This window comes from Hyperoodon ampullatus, assembly GCF_949752795.1.
Source record: "Hyperoodon ampullatus genome assembly, chromosome: 12".
Classification (NCBI taxonomy): Eukaryota; Metazoa; Chordata; class Mammalia; order Artiodactyla; family Ziphiidae; genus Hyperoodon; species Hyperoodon ampullatus.
In genome coordinates, this window is record NC_136925.1 from 298,510 (window position 1) to 313,152 (window position 14,643).

The 14,643-nt window shown below is 38.8% G+C and overlaps 1 protein-coding gene across 1 annotated transcript in view; it reads right to left on the bottom strand.

Moving 5' to 3' along the window:
• Positions 1 to 1,058: 1,058 nt before the first annotated feature.
• Positions 1,059 to 14,643, bottom strand: part of LOC307061336 (cytochrome b5 reductase 4-like) — a gene marked incomplete at its 3' end in the record, with an annotated part of 85,142 nt that continues 71,557 nt past the window's right edge. The window contains 4 exon segments of the mRNA XM_079716411.1: positions 1,059 to 1,113; positions 3,315 to 3,479; positions 12,359 to 12,445; positions 12,755 to 12,905. Of these exon segments, the coding sequence (XP_079572537.1) occupies positions 1,059 to 1,113; positions 3,315 to 3,479; positions 12,359 to 12,445; positions 12,755 to 12,905 (458 nt within the window).

The window sequence follows — 14,643 nt, forward strand, 5'->3', positions numbered from 1 at the left end:
AGTGTTCCTCATTTTCCCAGCTGGTCTAGATGGGCTCAAAAAGAATTTAAATTTAACCTATTCCAAAGCACCAAATGATTATTTTAGACCATGAGACCAGATGCTATACTTTCATTATCTTTCCTGATGCCTCTAGTTTTGGCTAAGAATCAAAATAGCTGTCAAGGTTGCCTTAAACTTTCTAAACACATATAATCCAAAGCTGTGTGTGTGAAGTGTCTCCAGAATCTTTTATTGCTGCTTTTAAAATTCCCCGTAGACACTAACCTATACTGTTGCACTCAAATACATTTCTACCACAAAGATTAAAAAGTACTTAAGGGCTTCCCTGGTGGCGCAGTGGTTTAGAGTCCACCTGCCGATGCAGGGGACGCGGGTTCATGCCCCGGTCCGGGAAGATCCCACATGCCGCGAAGCGGCTGGGCCTGTGAGCCGTGGCCGCTGAGCCTGCACGTCCGGAGCCTGTGCTCCGCAACGGAAGAGGCCACAACAGTGAGAGGCCTGAGTACCGCAAAAAAAAAAAAAAAAAAAAAAGTACTTAAGAATATTTTTTATTCTACTCTGTATCAAGGCCATAGACACACAAAATGTTTGGATCACTTAATAAGTTATAACATTCCATGTTTTCATAGTAAGAACAAGGACATAAATGATCATTTCCTGAGTTTACAGTGCAATGTAAAATTTAATCTGTATTGCTAATCAGACATCTTACAGCATAGAAATGTGATCAAAATGATCATTTGCTTTATCATGTCATAAAACACAAGAGCTTACTGTAGAACAGTGATACAGTTTAAATGGTAAGGAACTTTGTGATTCATAACAAAGAATCCTGTATATACTTGTTGCCACGATTGACCTTCCAGGACAAATATCAGTAGTAAAATAAGTTATGGTACAAAATAAAGTCAATAAGGTATCTATAGTGAAGAAACATTTGATTTCATTTAAGAAACTAAAACCTGGATTCTAGTTAACCTATATACAAAAATGTTCTTTTAAAAAACCCTAAGTAATCACAAATTTAGCTAAAACAGCTGAATGACGGCTCTTCATTATGCTGTAAAACTATGGATCTCATCTTTGGAAAAGTTCAAATCATGCAGCAACCTGAAAAACAAATAAAAAGCACATGTTTCTTAGGGAAGATGTTTAAAAATAAAGAAGATCAGAGTTTACCATCGTAATCATAGTATTTTTTCATTTTCCCCATTTAGCATGTTTTCTAAAAAACTCCACAATTATCACTTCTAAAAAACTAACAATAATTCCTTAATATCATCTAATATCTAGTAAGTGTTCACATTTTCAATTGTCTCATAAATGCCATAATTTTTTAAAGTTTGTTTGAATCAAGATCCAATTAAAGTCTACTTACTGTGATTGGTTTATATGTCTTTTGGGTATTTTTTGATCTATAACATCCCCTCCATCTCTCCCCCCACCCCCTCTCTCTCTGTCCTGCAATTTATTTGTTGACAAAATCAGATTTTTAAGTGTTGAGTCTCCCACGGTTCTCATTTTGCTGCATCCCTGTGGTTTACTTTAATAATATGTTCCTTTTTCCTTTTATCTCCCAAAATTTAATAATTGGATTGAGAGGCTTAATCAGATACAGGTTCAATTCTTTTTGACAAGACTACTTCATAGTGCTCTTTCATCAGGAGGCACATAATACCGGGTTGCCTCTCTTTTTGCATGCTAACCACCACTGGTGATCTATGTACAGATCTACTAGTTTCATTAGGGACCGAAGTTGGTGATATTCTACTCCTATCATTCTTTATTCATTTATCAGCCGAGGAATTCTATAAAGAATAACTTCTGCTCATCTATTATGTGGTTATCCAGTAGTATAACTCATACAGAAAAGGCAGAATAAATGCTGGTTTTCTTCCTCTTTATTCACTAGTTTTTGAAGTAAGGACTTGATCCCCTAGCATTCTATCGTAATTTTCCCCCACTGAACAGGAGAAGCAGAAATGCTGCTTAAGTATAATTCAACTTGGAGAATGCTGTAAGTGGAGACTGAAATCTTAAAAGTAGCTCTGTTTAAAATAGTGCTGAAGGGGACTTCCCTGGCGGTCCAGTGGTTAGGACTCCACGTTTCCACTGCAGGAAGCATGGGTTCGACCCCTGGTTGGGGAACTAAGATCCTGCAAGCCATGTGGCATGGCCAAAAAAACAAAAGGAGGTGAAAAAAATAAAATAAAATGCTGCTGAAAATAATAAACATTTACTTTGCACTCACTCTTTGTAGTCACTGTGCTAAGCATTTCACATGCATAAATATTATCATTTATTCCCTTGGATAGGTGAGTTCACTAAAGCTTAGAAGAAGGTTTTGGCCCTAGGACACTTAGCTGATGATTGTAGGACGACTCTAAGTGGTGGAGCTGGGACTCCAACCCAAAGTGGCAGCTTCCAGAGCTGACACACACATTCAGACAAACGGACAGGTTGGCACAGGAGTTACGAGGGCCAATGTGGTGCGGCAGGCAAGCCTCTCGCTATCTGAACCCAACCTACCTTTCCGGCCATACCGCCTGTCTTTTTCATAATTAAAATTAAAAATAAAATAGCAAGAGAGAAAATTACCTAGCAAATGTTAGGTTCAGTCATATACCAAACAAGGAAATGCGGGGCATTTAAGGCAGTCATATTTTAAAATCATCTAGAAACCCAGTAGTGGCTATATCTAACCCAATATTTTAAAGTGTCATGTTAGAGTTAAATCAGATCAAGGTGATTTTTAAATAAGACGATCACTACCACTGGTTGTTCTTTGTGCGGAGTTCAACTCTCGGTCTTGGCTTATTTATGTTCTAGTCTCTGGTTTTTGTCTTGCTGTTTGGCTTTCTCTCACTGTGTTATTAATGCTCACCCAGTTGCAGAGAATGATGGAAGATCAAAAGCTACAATGAGATGAAACCGCTTATTATGATACATTTTTTAAAAATTATTATATATTATGAAGCTTTGGTGGAAGAGGAGGTTGAATCTAGTGTCCCCAAAACTATCTGGCACCAATCTTGTGAAAGCGTCCACACTACCAGCCACTACCAGAAGCCGTCAAGAGCTGGCTGTGTCTGACTTTTGTGTTCACGTCTAACTCTGTGCATAATCCGGGCCTCCGACGCTTCACCTGCACACAGATTAAACACTTTGTTATTATTTTCTTATGCTGTGACATACTACTGAAGTGCAGGTTCATATGAATAGGAAGAAATGAGAGCCACGTCAGCTGCTGTTTATAGGAGGTCATCATTTCACGGTGCTGGGATTCTCTCTCCTACCACGTTGCTACTCACTTCATTCCTTGTTCTGTAAATGGCATTGGTCCACAAATGCAGATGAGGACTTTGGACGTGTCTAAACTTCTTTTCAAAAATTCAGAAAGCAGAGCTGGTGAAATGTATCCCCGTTTGCCGTTCCATTCAGAAGTAGGTGCTGAGAGAACAAATTCAAGGTCAAATCTGGAGAAAAGAAACATTTTTTTAAAGTCTATTACATTAAATATATTATGAACATGTTTCCAGTTCACTAACGCATCTTTTTCTCCCCTGCAGAACAAATGAATATATGAAGGCTGACATGCTTGCTAGCAAAGCACTAGAACAGAATGTAAACAAACATTCTGCAGAAACATACAGGTATATCCACATTTACTGAAGATAAACTTTTGCTACAGATAAGACAATAATTTGATATTTTCTATTCAACTCATTAGAAAGAGAGCTCTAAAGGATCTCAGAGAACTCCACATTTTTATTAATAATTTGCTTGTATAAAGCACAATAAAGAGCAGCAACCAGTGACGTGCATTTTCATCTGACTCAAACCCCTCCAATGAGTCCTTGACCCCGATAACCAACGGCCTATCTGACTTCTTACTGTTACTGTCTTCATGGCTTCAACCTTGACTTACAGTATCCCTGTGCCACACCCGACATCACTGCTGTGAATGGCACCACAGTCCGTTTGGTTGCACAAACCCGAAACCCAGGACTGATCTGCCTCACCCTCCACGTCCAAATTCTCCCCAATCCTGGCTCCTAACTCTGTGCCCTGCTTCTCTCAGCCTTCACTGCCACACCCTGCCTGTTCTCTTTCTCCTTCTGTAATGTTTCTACCACACCCCACTGTTCAGTTTCTTAGCTCAAGCATCATTTCCAGGGAAGCACTGCAGCCCCACCAGTCTGGAGTCCTTCCGTAATTACATGTGTTGTAGAAATGTTTCCCTTTTCCTCTTCTTTATAGCCTTTCTATCAGGCTGTAAATATGTGGCCACCAAGGTGATTATTCTAGTAACGTCTACCTTCCCCATTAGACCAGAAACTCCGTGAGCGCAGGGACCATGTTTGCTTGGGTCATCACTGCACCCCTAGTGGCCATCACACAGGAGGCACTCAAACACTATGGGGTGAAACACTTCAAAGAAAAGAAAGGGTACAGAATTACAATCAGAAAGAAGCACCTCAAACCAAGCCTCACAAGGGAACAACAGACCATTTCTTCCCACAGCTCTGTAATCTGTTAAGTGAACTGCTGATGAACAGCCATAGCAAATTCAAAATTCTAAGCTCTACCTGCTTCCTTTGTTCCATTTCTGCGAACACAATTAGTTCTTATCATTTTCAGTAGCATCAGATCGAATGTGTTTCTACATTTTCCACTTGAGTAATATGTTAATCTCAATCTTAAGAAAACGCTGAAGCGAATAATTTCTCTTGTGAGGTGGCCCTGGGAGCCAAACATCAGAACAGAAGCAAGACATGGCTGGAGCTGTGGTCCCCGCCTGGCTGGGCTGCAGCTGGGTGAACGCTCCCAAGTGCGGACGGGCCAGCACAAGCATACAGAGCAGCTCAGGGCGCCCGCCGGGGCTACAGAACCCGACCCAGCTCTCAGCAGCCCCAGCCTCTAGGGCTTATAGGTCCATCTGTGGAACAAGGTGGGAAACTACATGCTCTGTTACCATTCTAATATTCTGATTTTATATTTAAAAACCCAACAGAGACATGATTTATTTCTTGCCTTCAAGGTTCCCATTTCACTTTAGCAGCAATAGGAATCCACCCTATACAAAACAGTACCCCAAATACTCTCTTTCACTAGCATGTTTTCCTTCCCAGCACTTATCATTAAGATAGCGTTACGTAATTCTGGAATGTGACGTTTGTTTGCTGCTCCGTGAAGCCAGAGTCCTGGCCTGTCTTGTTCATACTGTATCCAGGCCTGGCTTGAGGCAAGTGTGCAAAAAATACTTGATGAATGAAAAAAGGAATTTATTTAACAAGAAGTCATATTGGTTAAAAATAAACACTATACTCAGAAGAACAAAGCCATATGCTGGCATCTATGAAATTACATATAAAAATGTACGTGAATTTGTAAGGGCATTTTTCTGGGAAGAAGGTCTATAACCTTTCATCAGATTATAAAAGGGGACCCAAAAGCAGCTGTGGAACCACTATCTTAAGACATTTCTAATTATACATAGACAACTCAATAAAATATAGCAACTGCTTTGTTAAATTACAAATAAAAGATAGTCTTCTCTGCCTCTATTTCCAATCAGCCTGTCACTGGAATAAAACTGCTAAGATATATGAATCAATACTGGCGTCCTTTGTCATCTGAATAAAAATCTTAATTTTCCTTTAGTGAGATGCTTTAAAAAGAAAAAAAAAAGCCTAATCAGTGGCATGCTTTCTGCAGGCATCTACTAAAGGGTGAAAAATAACTGTGATCCTTACATAAATGGTATAAATTCCTCATGTATTTTGTATTTATTCACATATTGGTCCCCTGGGTATACCTTTGGGTCTCTCAGTGGAAAATGTGACCAGGTGGCACGGATGCGATTTTCAGGGGATTGTAAGGAGGCTGACATCCTGTTTCTCTTCTCCTTCACAACCCTGGAAAAGAGCCTTCACTGGAGCGGGAGCAATCCCAAGGTAAGACTCAAGAATACATGAATGAAGGACTTCTTACACCATATCAGGACACAGATGGTTACTGTGGATGGTTGCTTCTGAATTTTTCTGAAGGGCAACTTACTGCCTGAAGCATTTATAGCCTTGAGGCATGAGGGGATGCACTGGCAAACGTCCTGAAACTCCTTTCTGCCCTATGATTTCAGAAGTGCCAGAAAGGATTGGGACTCTTGAAAAGGTTCCCTGAAAATAAATTTCGAGAATCCATAAAGTGCAAAGCAACATGAAAAAGGAAGAGAGAGAGAGAGAGAGAGAGAGAGAGGGAGAGGCCTGCTTCTGATGAATGCCTATGAGGTCTAAATGTCAATGGAAGTAAATAACCTTGTCCAAAAAAAATTACTTTAAAGTAGGCTGATAAATGACCTGAGATTAAAAAAATCTTGAAATATAAACGTATGCATCCAGTCTAAACCATACGCAGAGCCTGAAGTCATTCAACAGCGTATTCCCTCCTCCTCCAGGCAATCAGCTTCCCAGACCCACTCCTTCCTATTTCTTACACATACATATTCCTGCCTTCCCATTTTTACTGCCACAACTCCAGGTCCGGCTCTCCTATCTCTTATCTAAGATGCTGCTCTAATAAGCTTACCCTCATCTATCTGGCATATCCTTGTTATACTAGTTCTCCTAAAAACCCAGATCCAATCTCACAACTTCTTTGCTAAAGCTTCAGTGGCTTGTCACTGCCCACAAAGTAGTATTTGGGGCCCCAGCTTTTCCTGGTTTCTCTAGCTAAAGAAAAATACTAGAATCTGCAGAAAAACTTGCTATTTGCTCGTGGGAAAAACAGCTCACAAAATAAACAGCTAGGGGTTAAAATTATTTCTCAAAAAAATAATCTCAAAAACTGATTAAACACTTGTGCTCCTCCAAATGTTAGTGGTCGTCCATGAAAACAAAAGGCTAACCTGTCAAATAAGTTTGGGACTACTGGGTTAAGAGAAGTTAAATAGATTTGTTTAGAATTTCTCAAAGCCTTGAATATGCTAAGTTCATAATAAACTTCAAGAAGATAACATAGTATACATTATTTCTCAAACTTATTTAATCACAGAGTCCTTTAGGGGGAACACATGAGTATTTCAAGGAACACAGTCCAAGAAACACACCCTGGGATTTCCCTGGTGGCGCAGTGGTTAAGAATCTGCCTGCCAATGCAGGGGACATGGGTTCAATCCCTGGTCCGGGAAGATCCCACATGCCACGGAGCAACTAAGCCCATGCACCACAACTACTGGGCCTGCGCTCTACAGCCCGCGAGCCACAAGTGCTGAAGGCCACGTGCCCTAGGGCCTGTGTGCCGCAACTAGTGAGCCTGTGTGCTGCAACTACCGAAGCCCACGCGCCTACAGCCCATGCTCCACAACAAGAGAAGCCACTGCAATGAGAAGCCCCCGCACCACAATGAAGAATAGCCTCCGCTCGCCGCAACTAGAGAAAGGTCACACGCAGCAACGAAGACCCAATGCAGCCAAAACATAAATAAATTTAAAAGAATACCAAAAAACATTGGGAACGGTATTCAATGCCTTGTAATAACCTATAATGGAAAATAATCTAAAAAATATATATCTGAATCAATTTGCTGTTCATCTGAAACTAACACAATATTGTAAATCAACTATACTTCAGTAAAAAAAAAAAAAAAACATAAAAACACCACCCCTGGAGGAACATCTGGGAAGAAGAGAGAGTGGTACAGGGTCCAGATTAGGGGCCCACATAACTGAGTCGCCTCACAGGCTGGGGCAAAAGAAAGGCGTTCAAGCACCTTGTTTAACTTATTTGTGCTTCTGGAATCACTGGATTTTGCTGTCTTAAATGGGACTTACACATTGCTGGTCCCCAAACGGACACCAGAATATAGAAAAATTTTACCTTTCGAGAGGCTATTGTCAAAATGGATCAATAGGCCTTGGTACACTTTGACTTAGTGATTCTTCTGGTGAATCTTTATCCTGCATAGTTAGAGAGGTACTGAAAAATCTGTACTCACTATGTCAAACAGTAGAGGGTTGGTTAAACAAATGATGGTATGAACTCAATGACCACATACAATTCAGCTATTAAAAATCATGGTGTAGTGTGAGTTTTCCCAACTAGCACTACTGGCAGTTTGGGCAGGATAATTCTTTGCTGTCCTGTGCTGTCTTGTGCACTGGAGGCTCTTAACAGTTTCTACCCACTAGGTGCCAGGGGAGCCCCTTCCATCAGTTGTTACGATCAAAAACGTTTCGAGACATAAATGTCCCCTAGGGTGTCAGGGTGTCAGGCGGGGAGAAACAGAATCACTCTAGGTCGAGAGCCACAGGTTGAAGTATTCTATGCATAGAATACACACAATTCACTAAAAATGTAGTTATAAAAAGTATAGTCAGTATGGACACATTATTTAAAAATACAAAACAAAAATAATGTGTGCATTTAAGCATATAAGTGCATGTGTGCGTGTATGTGTGTATGTGTCTGTGAGAGAGAGAGAAAGAGAATGGAAAGATACAAACCATAATGTTGTTCCTTGGATGGTAAGATTATGGGTGATCTTTTCCCTTATATATTTTTCTATACAAATACGTATTAACTTTATAAACGGGGAAAATCAGCAAATCATCAAATTCTACTATTTATAGAAAAGAATATGCTAATAACTTTACTAAAATAAGGTTATTATCTTCAAACATGACTGCCTTGAAAGAGAAGGAAAATACTTCTTATATTTATATATTACAAAATGCCATCCAGAAGTCAATCTCGCTGTCAAACTGTCCTGCACCTCAAAAAGAATTCTGCAAAAGCAGAGAACTCAGAGCGGGCGCATTCTACTGGGGGAGGCGGGAGTACCAGCGTGTAAGACTGAGTCAACCAGGCCTCATAACACTGCTCAGTAGTCGAGACAGAGATAAGTGAAATTTAATTTGGATTTCAGTTTACATAGTAATTAGCTACACCTGCTGTTGTACCTATTTACCTTCTACTGGAGTTAACAGTCAAGTGTAATAAAATATTTGGATAAAATTCAGGCAAGCTAACTTTTTTTTTCCATTGAAATTTTATGCTTAATGACATGAAAACTGATTTGAAACAGAAACATGCTGAAAGAGTACAAATGGTCTACCTATTTTCGGCAATTCTGTTAAGTTCAGCAACATGGGAAAATGAAGAGATCCATCCCTTGCATGAGAAGATAAGCCAACACAATATCCTGTTCCCTGTTATACGCCCATACAGGCACCTGGGAGACGCTCACAGGAAATTCATGAGTAAATGAATGTTACAAATATGCTAATTCTGGGCAAGGCACCCACGTCCGCTATCTCATGGCCCCCACTCCCAAACAACCCTATGATGGAGATATTGATGTCCCTGTTCTACAGAAGGAAAAACTGAAGCTCCGTCAGATCAAGTGACTTGCCCGAGGTCACAGGTTAATAAGTTTCCATCATACAACAATGTTTCGAAGAATTTCCTTTGCTAACTATATTATTTGGATAAACTCTGAGGACAAGCACAGCATGCTTGCTGAAAATGAAAATATTAGATAATACACCAGTCTCAGTATACATTTTTCCTATCCCTCCTTGTTCCGCAAAGGATTGAATGGAAAGCTGTGTCCTAATCCTACAGAGAGTAATGTATTTCATTTGTTTTAACTATAGAACTTATTGTTTTTATTAGTCACAATCCAATAATAATTTAACCAAGGAGATGTGTTCAAGTTTCACATTCTGCCATCAGAACCTTTATTACTAAAACGAGCAGTGACATAGGAGAGTCAAGACGTAGGAAAGGGTGGTTTAACAGATAAAAAAAATTAAGCCTTAAATGTTAACTAAATGACAGATGTGACAAATTAAAACTACCTTATATTAAATTTGAACTTTCACTTTCCTTCTATGTATGGGACTCAACAATTACGCTCTGAATGAACAGTACTACCGACAGCCATCAGTAAACCTTTAAGGCTAGGTTTCTCCTCTATCTGCATAAAACCTGAGAATATGGAAGGTTCCTGACAAATGTTCCAAAGCCACGTACATACACAAGGCCTCTGTGTTTCCCATTGAGGGTCTGACCCCAAGTCTCCAGGGGGGCACAGATTATCCGATGCTGGAAGTCAGTGCCGGTAGAGGGCCCCCAGCCCTCTACCTCCGGAAAGTGGAAGGAAAAGGAGGGAGCAGAGAGCACACAGTAGCGGGAGCAGGCGGGTGAGAGCCGGGAGAGAGCGAGCGAGCAGAAGAGAGAGGATAAAGGCCGGCCAGAGGCAAACACTCACTTCTCCCAGCAAACTGGAGCGTCTCACTCACTTAGAGCCAGTCATCCGGAAGTGAAAAAAAGGAGTCTTTCCTCATCCTCAATCCTGCAGCCTATGCAATTCCACCAACCCAAATTACATGGACCAAGCGAGACAAAACAAAACACACAGAGGACATTGTTAAAGGGCATTTCATGTTCAGAAGCTGTCAACACATGCCTTTCCACCAATTCTTTCTTTTTTTAAATTTTTTTAACTTTTTATTTTATATTGGAGTATAGTTGATTAACAACGTTGTATTAGTTTCAGGTGTAAAACAAAGTGATTCAGTTATACATATACACGTTACTTCTTATGTCGAGTTTAACATCAATGGATAGACTAAGAGTACAATGTCTGTTTGCTGAAATAATAGTAAATGAATTTTTCTTGTACAAGCAAACTACCTTGAAGAATACCATGTCCCAAAACTGCCAGAAATACTTTTTTAAAAAAACCTAGCTAAAAAAGTGTAGCTATGTCTGCTTAAAGTCTTTTAAATGCTTGCTTAGGAAGCAGGAGCTCAGTCAATACAAGAACACATGTATACAGAGGTCCTTCATAACAGCAACCCAAATATCTGAGGCAGGCCTTCACAATTTCCAAGCATCTGTACTATCTTCTCTAGTCCTCACAACAGGCTTATGAAGTAAGTAGGAAAGATGTCATTATTCTATTTTGAAAATAAAGGGACAGGCCCACGGAGCTATGTAATTTTTGAATACAGTTTCAAGCTAGTAAAGGGTAAACTGAAAACCAGAATTTAGGTCTTTAGGCTTTTTGATAAATGCTGCTTCCGATTTTCGACTTTGAAAATCAGTGAAAAAGACACTTGAAAAACCCAGGAATTTCTATTTCTTTAAATGATGCTCTAAATTGCCGTGCAACTACTTAAGTATAGTACATATTCTTAGGTTTATGTTTTAAGTATGTAAGAAAACACTTGGATAATTAAATTCAGGTGGTCCTTCATTTGTGCAAATTATTTACTAAAAGAGAAAGAGGGGGAGGATGGGAGACAACAGGGAGGAAAAGACTTGAAGGAACCACGGCACCACCTTAGTGAGGATGTTCAGAAAATATTCAGAAGAACCTGGAGCCCCTGGGACAGCTGAAGTAATGAGGTCTTTAACTTTTAAAATGTCTAGAACTTTATCTCCACCATATTGTCATAAACATAAATACTTACGTCAGATATTCTGTATGACTTATGAAGTTCTGCAATTCTTAGAAACAGTTTTTAATGATTACAAAAATGCTTCAGAAATATGACAGCTTGGCCAACTCATTCTTCTTCTGAAAATTTTGTCTTGAATTTCCAACTGCTTTCATATCTCCTTAGGGGAGATGGGGCATATGTGTGTTTAAATTATCTCACTTCCTTGGACTGTCCTAGGGCTCTTTTTTCAATGAAACAAATTGCCGCCTTGCTGTCCTTGCTGCCTCGTTTTACCACTGAATTCAGCCTGATTCAGACTCTTTTCTATTACCTATACCAGCATTTCCCAAAGTGTGTACTGAGGACCACTAGTGATATTTAATATGTGTTAATGTAAACGAACAAAAATGAAGAGAATCTTGCTAAACAATGCAGAAGGAATCCCCTTCTTGGAAAGTCACAGTGGACATTGGCATAGCAAAGGCTCTAAGAAATCCTGCAGTAAAAAAACATGTTTATTTTTGCTTAACCTATCTCACCAGATTTATTTGATCTGTCCCCATTATAACAAGAAAATCTTGAATTACCAAATTGGCTACACTGGATCATTTTCAACGAAACCTAACTGAGTATAAACAACATAACATAAACATAAAGCCCAGTATATATTTTATTGATACATATTTGATGTCACATTGACCTTATCAAACTATTTCTTTGGGGGAGGTGTACTAACATTACTTAACATTACTTACATTTAGTTTTTTTAGTTTTTTTCTTTTAAGAGAATTAGTGATTATTTTTGTTTGAAGGAGTCAGTTAAAAACTCCAACCAAAGGAAGCAAGAGTATCAACGGACTAAACCTGTATGAATATTTAAAAACAGAGCTAATACCACTTTTATACCTTTTATCCTTAAATGCTAATTTCTCCAATTGGCTTCTCCAAATTATGTCATCCTCTGTTTTATTGAAGAACATCAGCTTCACTTTCCTTAAAAGAAAAAAACAAAAACAACTCAAAAAGTACTATTTCGATTATAGAATTAAAAATATGCATGAATGGCAAGTCTAAAAGTGAACTAGCATGAATGTTTTTTTCGTGCCAACTAGGTAACCAAAAATACCAAAAATAAAGGAATCAAGTAAATAAAACAGCTTGGAAGGGAGAAAGAAGAGTGAGAAATGACGACTGAGGGATAACATGTCTGTTGAGGTCCACTAAGTATTTAATCGATTTAGAATACCTTCTACTAATCTAGCAGTCTTACAAGGGGTAGTAATTAAAGACAAAATGACATACCTGAGACTGGGTATATTAGTCAAAGCATAACTCAGTACTTTAACCATTGGTGTGAAGCCTGTTCCCGCTGCCAATAAAAAGAGATCTTCCAAGTCTTGGAACTGGGATATTTTAAAATTGCCCTCGGGATTGCTTACAGAAACATAATCTCCTAAACAATGAAATATACATAAAATCAGGAAAAAAAAAACAAAACTGAGACCGTTAACCTAGCTGAATTAAGAACACTAGGAGAAACAGGTTGCATAATTATCAGACTACATCTCAGTTTTTAAGGAATGTAAGGGGTTTTGAGAATACTCACTAGGCTCCCAAGTATGTCATTATACTCAAATTATCATTATAATCAAATTAATAATGAGATTTCATTATACTCATTTCCCAATATTATTTTCCCAAATCAGCTGGAGTCTCTAACATACAAACTACTGCCAAATATTTAACTACAAATTATCAATAAAGGCTTGATTGCTAAACTAAAACTAGGCACTTCAAAAGCAGAGTCCGAGTATACCTGTCTTGCACAGTATAGGGCGGAAAATACACATTCACTACTTACATACTGATTCTTAACCACAGTAATAAGCGGAATAGGAGAGAAAATTGAAATGGAAATGGATTCTAATATCTTATGTTGTAAGTGTGCTAACTTTGCCTCCATCAAATCTCTGAAAATACCTATCAATTAAAACAAGAGCTGTTCTGCGTTTAATTCCCATAAAGACAAATCAAGATCAGAAACCGTACTTGGGGCATGCTACTTCCAAATTTTCAATCAAAACAGTTGAATAAACCCTTTTCTGCTATGCAGTTGATATAATCGCTATGTACCACTCATATAATGTCTTTAGGACATTTCAGAAATTTTCAATGTAACTTTAAAAATACAAAATAAAGCTGACCATATTTTAAAAACAATTTCAAATGTTCTGGTTTATTTTTAAATGTTTGGATGCTCATAATTTTTCCCTTTTTTGTCAATGGCAGGATAGTAAGACTGTTGTAGTAATTGATGAGTTAAACATTAGAAAGTAACAGAAGCTCCTTGTTATAGTTTGAAAGGGACCATAAGATCAGAACATCCTCAGGAAAAAGTCAGCTGGTTGTTTACTAAAGCAGCCTCACAGAATGATATTAACTTGATAACTTTTGTCCACAGTCCAGTCCTTCCAATGCCATAAAATTGATTACACTCAGGCAAGGACTTGATGCTAATGAAGTTCACAAGAGATTAAAGCACACATTCCAGAATGGCATTTGGATTTTCAGCCTGACTACCTGCATCTAGTGACCTGTGCATTACTCGCCCCCATCCAGGGCATCTCATTCCCAGTATTGGAAGACCAAATATTTGGAACATTTAGAAGGGCAAAATAATCATTTAAAAGTTACTTGATGAACATGGAATTGAAACAAAGAAGTGGATAATTTTATAGGGTAGCTCACATAGGCCATAATGAGGCTTCACGAGTTATCACTGCTCTCATGAAGGCATCTCATTCCCAGTATTGGAAGGGCATCTCCAGGGTGTCTCATTCCCAGTATTGGAAGACCAAACATTTGGAACATTTGGAAGGGCAAAATAATCCTTTAAAAGTTGCTTGATGAACATGGAATTGAAACAAAGAAGTGGATAATTTTATAGGGTAGCTCACATAGGCCATCATGAGACTTCATGAGTTACCACTGCCATGCCAGTGTACAACCCTCTAAGTGGCACCAGTATCTGTGCCATGACTAGTTCCCCTAGATGAAGATGAAAAAACACTGATCTTGCTATTCTGGCTTTCCTTTCCATGCTCTGTGCTGACTCTCCACCCTGCTCTCTGCTACACAATCTCTATGGATAGGTTATAATACCATCAGTTAAGTTTCCAGCTGCTATATTA